Source organism: Antechinus flavipes, chromosome 2 (genome assembly GCF_016432865.1).
Source record: "Antechinus flavipes isolate AdamAnt ecotype Samford, QLD, Australia chromosome 2, AdamAnt_v2, whole genome shotgun sequence".
Taxonomy (NCBI): Eukaryota; Metazoa; Chordata; class Mammalia; order Dasyuromorphia; family Dasyuridae; genus Antechinus; species Antechinus flavipes.
Genome location: NC_067399.1, coordinates 567433666 through 567446654, shown reverse-complemented (window position 1 = coordinate 567446654; position 12989 = coordinate 567433666). Strand labels below are relative to the sequence as shown.

General features: G+C 38.6%; 1 protein-coding gene across 2 annotated transcripts in view; it reads left to right on the top strand.

The window, feature by feature from the left end:
- Positions 1 to 12989, top strand: part of NTRK3 (neurotrophic receptor tyrosine kinase 3) — a 453081-nt gene that overhangs the window by 72275 nt on the left and 367817 nt on the right. For both annotated transcript variants that reach the window (XM_051981065.1, XM_051981066.1), the window contains exons 2-3: positions 6011 to 6085; positions 7272 to 7343. In XM_051981065.1, coding sequence (XP_051837025.1) covers positions 6011 to 6085; positions 7272 to 7343 — 147 coding nt within the window. The remainder of the gene's footprint in view (positions 1 to 6010; positions 6086 to 7271; positions 7344 to 12989) is intronic.

Genomic DNA, 12989 nt, shown 5'->3' with positions numbered 1-12989 from the left:
CCGGTTAGCTTAGAGGTCTATCTCTCTGCTTGGTTCCAAGAGAGTAGATTCAAATACAAATCTTAATGATTTTTACATTTGGCACTCTATTAACTATGTTATATAGATGTGCATATTTTGCTTTCATAAACTCCTCTCCAGGGTCTATAGTCTCCAGAGGAGTTGATACTGCTCTAATGTAACTTATACCATGATAAAAGTTCTGTGGGGACAATCAGAAGGAGGAAGGAAAACATGGAGAAAGATGTGATTCAGACCTTAAAGAAGGAGAGTATCGAGAAAGAGGGAGTGGTCAATTTAACAAACTGAATCAATGGTTAAAAAATTGTCTAGCTGCCATGTGCAATCAAGGTTCAAGACTGCAGAAAGTTCAATGAGCATTGAAAACTGTGAAAATACCCTGGGATCCCATACTTATGAAGTCAATGGTTTGTGGAGTTAGATTAAACTGAGAATCATTTTCATGTTAACTGGAGATGATCTATCTCTCTATATTACTATCTTTCTATCTACCTATTATCTATCAATCTATCTGTGTCTATCTACCTGTTATTCTATCTACTTATCTATTTTTCTCCATCTACCTAACCATCTACCCACCTGTCCATCCATTTTCCCATCTATTCATCTTTCTATCTATCTATCTATTATCTATCATGATTGGACGTATGATTTCATTGATAGAGAGAACTTCTAGATGACAAAAACTCTTGTGTCAAAGTTGATCAACATTTCTTCTGCAACTTATACTTTAAAACAGAGGTACCAAACATGCAGCTTATATAAATGCTGCGTGCTTCTTAATCAGATTAAAATTAAATTGGGAAATTTAAAAAACAAAGTAAATAAAAATACAATCAAACATGGAAAACATTATTTTATGATTTTCTAAGCCAATATGTGGCCAGCCAGAATCTTTACCTCAGGTTTAGCAATCCTTGTTTCTATTTGAGTTTGAGCCTTAAAGAATTGACTAGAGCTCTGAGAGGTTGTGACTTGATTATGTGCCTAAAGTCATACAGCCAATATGTGGTGGAGATGAAACTTGAACTTTGGTCTTCTGGACCTGAGGCTGTCTCTCAGTCCTCTGCCTCACAAATGTAGATTCAAATATATACAACTGTTTATACATGAATACATATTGATGAGGCAATATATTTCTGTATATATATCCACACATGTCCATAATCTCTCTATAAATATGTAAATAGCTACACACGTATTTATGTATACAAATACGTGTGTGTATATATATATATATTTGCAATATGCATGTGGGCATATGAAGGAACCCTGAAGCATCATTATATTCTAAGGACAAGTAGAAATGACTGTAATAATGTGTTTTTCTGGCTTCTCTGGGCTGGCTTCTTTTTTTGATGTAGATAATTGAGAGATGTGTCCAAGTGCCGCCTATTCTTCTGGACCGAGGGCCCCACATGGCCTCCTTGATGTTGGCTGTTCCCTCACACAGTTCTGCTAGCACCTATTTGACAGTATCTGGAAGACACAGAGCTTCTCTCTGACCCCACTGAGCGCTGCTTATGCTGAGCTACTGCAGGAGGCCAGTCCCTGTCTGGAGAGTGCAACATTGCTATTAATAATGTTTTCTCTTCTCGCTCTCCCTCCCGCTAGAGCTCAGGGAGTCAGCTTTGCACATTTGCTGCTGATAAGCTGGTGACTTTGACAGGATCGGGAGCCTTGTGATGATTTTAAGGTGATAAGGAGAGACGGAGGGTGGAGGTGGAGAGTGGGGACCATGGCACTCAGAGATGCCGCTCAGGATGCGGTGGCTTAATTCTCAGAGGGGAGAGCACTGAATCTGGAATCTAGAGGGCCCGAGTTCAGATCTGCCTTCAGACCCTTACTGGCTGTGTCACCCTGAGCAAGTCACTTAACCCTGTTTGCCTCAGTTTCCTCAACTGTAAAATGGGAATAATAATAGTACTTAATTCTCAGGATTGTTGTGAGGACTAAGTGAGATCATATTTGTAAAAATACTTAGCACAATGCCTGCCACATAGGAGGCACTATATAATTGTTTACATTTCCTAAGGGAACTAGTTCCCTTAAGTTCCCTTGTTTTATAAGGGAATATATTGAAAGAAAGAAGGAGAAAAACCTTTCAGATGGGTCAACTCATGGTAATCCTTATTAGTAAAGAGGAAGGGATAAATTCAGTCTTTCATGGAAACATCATTGCCACAGAGTGAGGAGGGTGAGGGGGTATGCTGTTGCTGTAAAAAATTGCCATCTTGAGCACAAAAATTATATAAGATAAATGAGCATTTAAAAAATACTTTGCACACCCCTTTGTATGTATACCCTTCAGCTTGCTTTCATACTTGGGGTATTTTGCCATTCTTGTGGAAGAGACCTTAACATTTCTCATTCTCTGACTTTAAATAATGAATTTAGATTCTGGGAAGACATCTGATCACATGTCTGATCTTATGATATATGTGCTTAGGCCAAGGTTCCTTTAACAAGTCAATAGATTTTTTTTTGTAACTCTGAAATAATACCAATTTAACCTGAAAACTCTATGATATATGACTATGTAATTCACACAAGATAGTAGTAGCGTAATTGTGCCCTCTAAAAAAATCTTGATCGTGATATGTCTGATATCAAAGGGAATTTAGAGAAAGATAATCTAATCCAACCCTTTTATTTTATAGATGAGGAAACTGAGGCACTTATAAGGAAAATGACTTGTCCAATATCTCACCATGATCTAGTTAATTTTTTTTGACCCTCAATCTAGATTTGTTTTCCCTCTAAACTACACTACCAGGAGAGATTATTTTAATTAACAAAAGACTAATTAAAAGTTAAAGGCTTCCTTTAACCTTTTTTCTCCCTAGGTCTTGTAGGGTTTTGTTTGGAGATTATTTATTTCCTCAAAATGATAGAATAATGGGAGAGGAATTGGGATAGAGTCAGAGAGTGTGAAATTTTTAGGATAGGCATAGAGACTGGACTCCATGATTTCCTTCTCAGATGGAACTCAGGGATGAAGGTGTGCCCTCTATCAAAGCAGATGAACCAGTACCTGTTTGAAGTTTTTCTGGCTTAAAAAGTTGCCTGGGAGCATTAAGAAGTGAGTTGTTTAGCTCTCATAGTCAGTATGTGTCAGAGGTAACCGGGATCCTACTGATTTCAAGGCCAACTCTCTATCCTAAAGTGTTAAGAAATACTGACAATTGAAGATCAATTAGAAATATGAATACTTCCATGCATCTGTGATCTCATCTATGGCGGTATCCCCTTCATTGATGCAAATAATAGTCATTGACCCTTCTTATCATATGTGACTCTTTTCTACCTCCCTCCATAAATTCTCCTCAGGGAATTCATTCAGTTTTCTGGGGGCTCTTCCTCTAGATCTCTTGACATTGTCTCAATACAAATGAATGGATGGATCAAGGAAAAAAGTATTTATTAACAATTTACTACCACAGGAAGCTAGGTGGTACAATGGTTAAATCATTGGCTCTGGAGCCAGGAGGACCTGAGTTCATATCCTGCCTTAGACATTTACTAGCTGTGTGGCATTGGGCAAATCACTGAACCTCAACTGCTTAAAGAAAAAGAGCTTACTTTGTGCAAAGCACTGTGTTTAGTGTTGGGGATAAAAACAGCAAAGAAGACAATCCCTGTTCTTAAGGAGCTTACAGTTCAATGGAGGAGACAACTCACACAAAGGGATTTTCATCAGTAAGTCAGATGGAACGGTCCCATGGTCCTTAGGGTGCAGTGGTAAAGCAGATGGTAATGCATTTACTTTAGTATCATTTTGTCTGATAAAATCCCATTCTGTGATAATGTGGAATCATCAGATTGTGAGAATTTTCTTTTCCACGTCTTCCGTGACTGTAGTTGTTGATGAGGAAGGGCTAGGGCACCCTGAGAATCAGTTGCCAAGTTGCACCTCTACAGAGATTGCTTCCTTGGAAAATGACTGAAAAGCAGGATCGGTGACCTCTGGACAGGTACTGCAATTCAAGAAGCTCTTAAGCTTACCTGCCCATTAGTGGCCGTTGGTTAGCAATGGAGCATGCTGGCTATCCATTACTTATTCCTTGCTCTGGCAATCGGACAAATCTGTCTTCTTCTCTGGCTATACATCTTTGGGATGATATTCCTTACATCAGTGATGTCAAAATCAATTAGAGATTGGAGCCAATAAACCATACATAAGCTTTCCCTGCTGGCTATGTGTTCACTTAGAAGGCCACATGTTAAAATTATCTATGTTCTGTTGTCATATATTTATTTTGCTAAATATTTCCCAATTATATTTTAATCTGATTCACTCTTCTATCTGTTTGACCTCTGTGACTTACATCATTTCTTCACAATTCTAAGTTGGTAATATGCCAGACTATTCATATCTACAACCACCTCTTCATTTGCCCTCTGGGTAACCTATAGCTTTAATTTTCTTTGACCCAAGAAGTGAAGATAAAGCTATAAAATTATCATGTAATTTAGTAGGAAAATATTATTATTTTTTGTTTTTTTTTACAATAATGAGTTTACATGTAACTTTGCTGTAGCTTACCTATTGCATACAGGGAGGTACATCTGAATGAAAATTGTTCGGTATAAATATTTAATGTGGCTCTGGAGAATATTATAGTTGTGTGCATATAATTATATTTCTTTCTTTTTATGTCTTAGCCAGATTTCTAGTTCTGGTAGGGCCAAACAAAGTAAACCAATGACAGGTGCCGTGATGAGGCAATATCAAGACAGAGATATCTAGGAGCTAGAATTGGGCATCAAAGGTGGTGCAGTGGATAGAGTGTTAGACGTGGAGGCAGGAAAAATTGAGTGTGAATCCTGATTTAGATACAGAAGTGTGTGGCCTTGGGTAATTCACTTAATCTCTCTTATCTTCAGATATGTAATTTGGATTAATAATAACACCAAGATCACAGAATATTGGGAGAATTAGTATGAGATCACATGTATAAAATTCTTTGACAGATTCAATATAATACAATATAAACATAGTACAATATAAATACTAGCAGTGACGAACATAATGATGTGCTCATAGGTCCTTGAAAAGTGTTCCTAGAAAGGACTTCAAAGGAATATGAAGGAATATGGATATTCTCCCTGCATGGTTATGGAATAGTCCTTAAATGTTGGTATTTTCCAAGCGGTGCCTTGTGTTCTCATGGTTTTTATTAGGGTTGACAGTTGATGGCAAATGATGGAGGGAAAGTAGATTAGCAGGTCTGAAGAATGATTCTCTCTTAAGATAATGGAAAATTCCTAACACTCTCTGATGGAGAACTTTATATGAGAGAACCTAGATCTCCTAGAAAGCAGGCAAGATATTTAGACTCAAAATCAAAAGTTACTCCTGATAGGGAAAAGGAAGCTTTCTTGCTTTAAGTTCTTTGGTATAATTCTACATATAACATGGGGATTGATGATTTTGTTTTTACGGTTGGATGATTCCCAAATGAAATAATAGATCTTCCTTTGGTTTCTACTACCTCACTGAGTGACTCCATTAGTCTCTTTGAGTTCTGGGATTGAGATGACTGAAGGAAACCAAAGCAGGTACTATCAGTTTTTGGACTCAGAGTTATCTGTATATCATCAATGCCAAAGACCAGACTTTATTCCTTTGTCTCTGTTTCACCCATACTCCTGGTGTTAGTTATAATACTTACTACCAAAGCTATCCCATGATATTTATTTATTGTTGAGGTCTGTCCTTCATTTCCAAAGAGGACCATGATATTAGGGAGATGATGTTATGATATACAAGTGAACTGGATTTAAGTGAGGGAGGAATTTATATCCTAGGCACAATCCAACATGGACAAAAACTACTACAGTAACAACCAAAAAAGACTTTGTTTCCTAAATGGGGAATCACTGGATAGGGACTCAGGGCTGGGTGGGGGAGGAAGATGGCTTACTTTGTGAAACTAAATATTTTCCTGAGCTGAACTAAGCTCTTACCTTTCATTTCTCCCCACAGACACATAGAGAACTGGCGGAGCTTGCATACACTCAATGCAGTGGACATGGAGCTCTATACTGGACTTCAAAAGCTGTGAGTATAAAGGGGTTTGTACTGAGGCTTTCTTGGATCCCTAGTTGGGGTTGTTGGGGAGGTGAGCTTCCCTGTCTTCCAAGACTGAGAAATCCTTGCTAAGAAATGGTGTGGAACTCTTGTTTTTTTGGAATATATACATTCTAGTTATAGAATCTTAGAGCCAGAAGGGATTTTAGAGATCAATAAGTCAAATCCCCCAATATTAGAGAGAAGACATGAGAAGCCCAGAGAGTATATGAGATTTGCTCAAGGTTACAAAACTAATAAATCAGGTCCCAGATTTCTTGACTTTCATGACCAATGCATTATCCAATATACTGTGATAAAAAAAAATAACTAGCATGTTAAGGTTTGCAAATATCTCATTTTATCCTTCCAACAACTCTGTGAAGTGGATATTATTAATGTTATACATATTTTATGGATAAGGAAACCAAGGGATAAAGCTATTAAGTGATTTGATCAGATATCACATCCAGTTAGTGCCTGAAGAAGAATTTATATTCAGGTCTTCTTGCCTTTAGGTACAGTATTCCATTCATTGAGGCAACTAGCCACCTGATGTCTACTTGCCTGCCTGTTGCCTATGAGTTGTCCCATATCTCTCAGTGTTTTTTCTCACTTTCCTGGGGAATGATGTGAAATGGGTGGGGAACAAGGAGAACCCTTAGACATTTTGAGAGCCATTTAATATGGTGAGTGGGAATTGTGCCCAGGAAGAGGCTTGATAATGAAGTGTCTAGAGAAAGGGAAATTACTGGACAGAAATTTACCAACCAGCGGAACTGAGATAGGACATTTAATCATGTAAGGTTTGTTTCACTTCTTCCTTGGAGTCCATGTTTTCTACTTTCTAGGCTAAATCCCTATCCATATTCAGTTCTGTCATTTTCTTTTGCATGAGGGAATACAGCTCCCTCTTATTCTTCTTATTTTCCTTAATAAATTCTTGTAGAGTGATAATGTGTTCTAACTCAGTTCATTTATTCATCAAATATTTTTGAATGTCTACTATAAGCCAGTAATTATCATAGACACTGTGGGGAATAAAGAAATGAATATGACTCAGTCCATGCAAGAGAGGAACTTCTAATTCCATACTTCTCATTAACCCAATGTCAGCTATAGCTTAGATTTTATGTTTCTTTTTGACTCTCTTGACCGTCTTTAAATTTTTCCCCAGGACTATCAAGAACTCAGGACTTCGGAACATCCAGCCTAGGGCATTTGCCAAGAATCCTCACTTACGTTACATGTAAGTCCAATCTTGATCTATATTACAGGGGCTCTAGGACTAAGAGGTAACAACAGCATGGGAGCTTCCTTGAAGCTGAATTTATGTAGGGAAAATCTATCAGCTAGGTTTTGTTTTTTTTCCAGATTGAAACCTTCTAGGGGCTGAGCACTGGGGAAGAAAGTAACAAACTCAAAGGACTTTTGTGCATTTTGACATAAAATGAAAAAAAAACTAGTTGATGCATAATTTAATATATGTTTGAGTCAATAGATAAAAAATGGGTAAAGAATTTTTCCTTCTCTAATCCAGCTAGGTAAGGACTAATCAATGCGTTTTCAAATATTCCAATATAATATAGAGGTAGCCTTAGAGATGCAGGGAGAGAAGAAAGAAATTAGTATATTTGCAGCAGAGGGTGCTTACTGGAGAATAATGGGAAACAAGGAATAGTTAGGGTGAGATCAGATTACCATAGACCTTGTCAGTTAAGTAGAGGAATTAGATTTAGGATCATTGATACAAAGCAGGAAAAAAAAAAAACCTTACGATTCACCTTAAACTGAGAACTTCAGTATCTTATATATTCCAAGGTCTGAGTCCAGCATCACACAGGTAGAATGTAGTGTAAGGATTTGAATTATCTTCTCACTCTAAATTCAGTGCCCTTCACACTATACCATTCTGGCTCTTGAGAAGCATTTAGGGTTTCATTAGCATAGAGAACTCCCGGGTGAGGAAACTCTAATGATGCTGACTGGTCCTTTTCTCTGCAGTTTCTGCAGAGAAGGGTTGCTGAGAGCTCTGAAAGGATGGATAACCTGGGGGGTGGGATGACAAGGAAGCATATTATTTGTATGTGTCAGAGGTGAGACTTGGACCCAGGTTTCCTTGATTTCCATATCATCTTTCTGTTCTCCACTCCATATTGCCTTTTAATGTGATAGGCAATAGGAAACTCTGCTTGGTTTTTATAAGTGAAGTTATATGATTGATTAAAGTTGAATAAAAATATGAAAGGGAGGAGGGGGATGTTAGATAAATGAACTTTATATTCTGAGGAAAACATACTTCATTTCCTCATTAGTCTCCTTTACCTCCACTGCAGGGAGGTTTTTGAGCATGTCTCTGCACTCATTAGCCTTGTAATCCCTGTGGAAACCCTGCTCCTCTCCCCTTCTCTTTAGCTGGGACACTTAGCCTTTGCCTCTCTAGACCTCCTAAAAGTGGAGTTCTTTTGAAGGTTCTTGCTTTAGCTACTTCTGGGCACAAGGTAGCCAGCTGGGCTGCCTAATTTCCAAGTAATTAACTACAGAGTGAGGTGGGCCAGGGGCAGTTCTTAGAAGATTGGAGGTATTGAACTGTGGCCTTGGTCCCCATCTCTTGGGATTGGTTAAATGCTAAAGAACTGAGGCCCTAGGACCTTGGCTCGTAATATTGAATTGAATCCTGAAGGGAGGAGGAAGTCCTTACACTCTTATAAAGGGAGAAAGAAAGGCAGAAAGATGACTCTTTGGATTCTGAGATACATGCCTCTTTTTGAAGCAGGTCATCATCATAATAGCTAACAAAATTTGCAAAGTACTTTACATATATTATTTGATTTCACCCTCAAATGATCTTATGAGGTAGATACTATTATTATTATTATTATTATTATTTATCATTATAATTTTCTAGATGAGGAAACTGAAACTAAAAAAGGTTTATTGAATTGCCTATGAATACATAGCTAGTGAATGTTTGATTCCAAATCAATAGCAAATTATCCATTGTGCCATCTGATGCCTTTAATGTCTTCCTAAGGCTCATCTCATCATCTTGTCACCTGCTTGCTGGGAGCAGGAATCTCCCAATAATCTACCAAAGGGGGGAAATATCTTTGATCTTCAGCAAGTAGTTGCTGAATATAATCTTGGGCTATGAAAGGAGAAACAAAATTTATAGGGATTTGAATAATTAGAAATTCTATTTGGTTAGTGATTTTGCCTGCTGATTTATAACTACTGTCTTAAAGCTTTGTAGATATGTGTGCTGTATGCTAGAATACTCCCCCTAAAAAATCCTCATTTATTCCCTACTTTCCATACCTTCCCACATATAGAGGCAGATAATAGATTTCTAGTCATACTAGACTGTGATATTCTTGAGGGAAGGGACTGTTTTTGCCTTTCTTTGTTTTAGTACAGTGTTTAGCACAAAATAAGCACTTAATAAATGCTTGTTCATTGATTGATTGATTGATATACAGAATCTAGATTTGGTAGAACCAAGCTTAGGGAGGAAACAAAGCATTTTCAAGGAGTACATGGGGAGATTTTGGTTAATAATTATCCATAAATAAACAAACAAATATACACATATTTATTTTTAACTAAAAGCTTCTCATGGCCTGCCCCCAGCTGATTTGTGGAAAAGTCTCACCAACAATTGGCAGTGCTTGGGCTCTGCAGGGCTGGTGAGCTCTTTGCCATTCCTTGGACTTACGCCTGGACTTTTGCTAGCCAGAAACGAAACTCAGTGGGAAGTGTGACATATCCTGGAGGTGGAGGTTGGGGGAATGAAGGCAAGGTTGAGGATGAGAGCCAGGAATAAGAGAATTAGTGATAATTCCACCTGGCCCCACCCTTCACTCCTGTTGAGCTCAGGAGGAGGAGTAGGGGGAGGAAGTTGTTCTGCCCTACTTGCCATCTGGAGTACCCACTGGAAGTATTTCTGATAGCAAGAAGAAATTCTACCACAGGACAGATGAAACCAATAAATCGAAGAGGTGAATAACTTTTTAGGGCTCTGGGACTTCTGTTGAGGTAGAATATGGCCTGGTTTTATAAGGGGGTAAATTTCTGACCTCAGAGACTGGGGATTGGGGAAGCTGGGAGCTTCTTAGAGATTTGTGACCATTTCACTGGCCATAGAATTTTGAATTTTACAAATGGGAAACCCAGTTAGTCTGGTGAGACTGGAAGGCACAGCATTCTGAGTTGGGAGTTCTTGTATAATATAGAGAGATCCTTAAACTGAAAGGAGAGGAAACAGTCTGTGGAGGGAAAAGGGAATGCCCTTTGAACACTCCTCAAGTCCCCTTGGACTAGGTCTAGATACCTGCTTATATTGCTTTGACTGCTCTTCCTTTCTTTAGAAAAGACTGTACCTACTCTCTGTGCTCTATTATCTGTACCTATCACCTGTGTTTGGGACTTCTTTATTTACTGGTGTTTGGGACTTCTAGCCTTCCATTTTAGGTTTGTCCAATTTAGCTTATGTCTTCCAAAGCTTAGGCTAGTCATTTACATAAAATCACTTAGCAGGGTACTGTTCCCTGCTGCTCTTTGCATCTTGGTGGCTGACAAGGCAGAAAGAAGGAGACGGGTAACATGAGGATCAGGAGGAGGAAAGATTTGCTTGGACCTATCAGTCTTTCATTCCCCATGCTCCAGTTGTTTTCTTTTTCCTGATGGGTTGAATTTTCTTCTGTCACATCCTAGCAGGGTCAGTAATTTGAGAGGATTTTCCCTTCTTTTATGCAGCTGCATTACTAGGAAGAGGAAGCTTCCCTTATACATGGAACTTTCAGGGCCTTAGAAGGCCCAGGGTGAAGTGCTAAGTGCCTTTTGGGGTTATTTTTTTTTTCTTTCTATTGCAATTCTGGGAATCTAGAAAGTCTCAGAAATCAGGTCATGGTCAGGAGAATAGTAGTAGGGCTGCTCAATAAGATGGAAATAGATATGCCTAAAGCCATTTAATTTAGATCAAGCTCTTGATCAGTGGGAGAGACTTCAGGAAAAGGAATGAATGTGAAGCTTCTCTTTAGGGATGAACCAGGTTGATGAATGGTAGAAGGATAGATACCAAATTCTATAGGAATCCCAAGGCTGTGCTTGTAAGAAGTGTCTATGGCTAATTAGAGCTTGCTGCTATTGATTCTAAAGTTGTAAGTTCAGTATTCATGTGGATCAATTAGTGCTTCTTTGTTCTATGGCTACAAGCTATGGGAGAGACTAAGCAAAAGTATGGATAGATTTAACAGTTCAGCTGAATCCAACATATACTTTTTAAATACCTACTCTTTATTTGTTAAGTGCTGAGGATATAGTCTCTACTGTCAAAGAGCACCAGTAAATCAGTAAATACTTTATAGGTGCCAAATACTATGCTAAGTACTGAGGTTACAAAGGTTAAAATAATCCCTGCCCTCAAGAATATTATATTCCAGGGAAGGAGACAATCTATAAATAAGTAGGTACAAACAAAATACAGAATGAATGGAAGGTAACCTTAGAGGCAAAGGTTTGGGGGAGAAGGAAGAGTAGAACAATGGAGGCTACTGTAAGATGCAGGGAAAACTGAGAAGGAGAAGGGAAAGGGGAGCAGATGAAGGAAGGTTTCATGGAGGAGTAACATCTTAACTCAAACTTGAAGGTTGTCCATCTTTGAATGGTAACAAGGGCTGTCAAATTAGGAACTTGTAGGGCTGTAGCAGGGTCTGTGACTATTGGCACCCATCAAAGTACTAAACATGATTCTGTCCCGCTGCAATATCTGCATATATGTGTAAAACTTAATAGTTTTGTGGAGGGAATCACAACTTTTGAAAGGTGAACTTTAGGAATCTATCTTAATATGAATTGTAGTGGGGAAAGTAAATCCATGCCCATTACTAGAAAAATATGCAAACAAAAATCAAACCTTAATGTTACCAGATTACCAAAGTTTGATCAGTAGCATCATCTTTATATAAGTAAAGCAAGAAGGGTATTTAGATGGCACAGAGGATCTAATACCGGCCCTGAAGTTCAAATGCAGCCTCAGACACTTAACATATACTAGCTGTGACTCATTTTACCCCAATTGCCTCAGCCAAGGAAAAAAATAAGGATACATGAGAAGGAGCATGGCCTAGTGCATAAAAAATTGGACCTGGTAGGCAGGGAGACGTGGACCATGTCTTATCTTATAGCATTAGAAGTATAGGCAAATGGCTTGACCTCTTAGTCCTGTGGATAGTTCTCCTCTCTGTTGCTGCCTCCGCCATGGTGGCTCACACCTGCACTACTGCCATAGTTTTCTGGTTAATCTCCTGTCTTTTCCCACTCTTCTCCATGCTTCACTAAGTTATCAAAGCAATCTTACCAAAGTGCAAGTCATCTACCTATGCAATAAAGCCGTTGCCTTTGCCACTGGGATTAAGTATAAAACCAGATGGTGGCTTTTAAAGGCCTTTATAACCTGGTTATTCCTGGCCTTTCCTGTCTTTTTGGACCTTTTTGGTTCTAAGAATGAAGAATGACAACAACATCGCTAGAACTTAGAGCAGTGCCTGCATACAGTAGGTGCTTCCTAAATGCTTATTAACGTTTCTTGATTCTTTAAGGCTGTGAGTTCTCATCTCAATAGAGGGCATACCTTTCCCACAGAGAGACAACGCTAGTCCTGGATTTTAGGGGGTCATTGATAAAGCGTGTTTTAGTAAAAAGTTGTCTTAGTCTGTTGGACTAAGGATCAGAAAATCAGGAGTTTTAGTTCTGTGATAAATTAGTTTGATGACCTCAGGCAAACCAGTCAGGAAGGGTGGGGCCTTTGGCAGAGCTCTGAGAAGGACTCAATGGGCAGGAGAGAAGGCAAGTCGACCAGAAGTCCGTGTATCTATAATCTTCCACTATTGGCTTT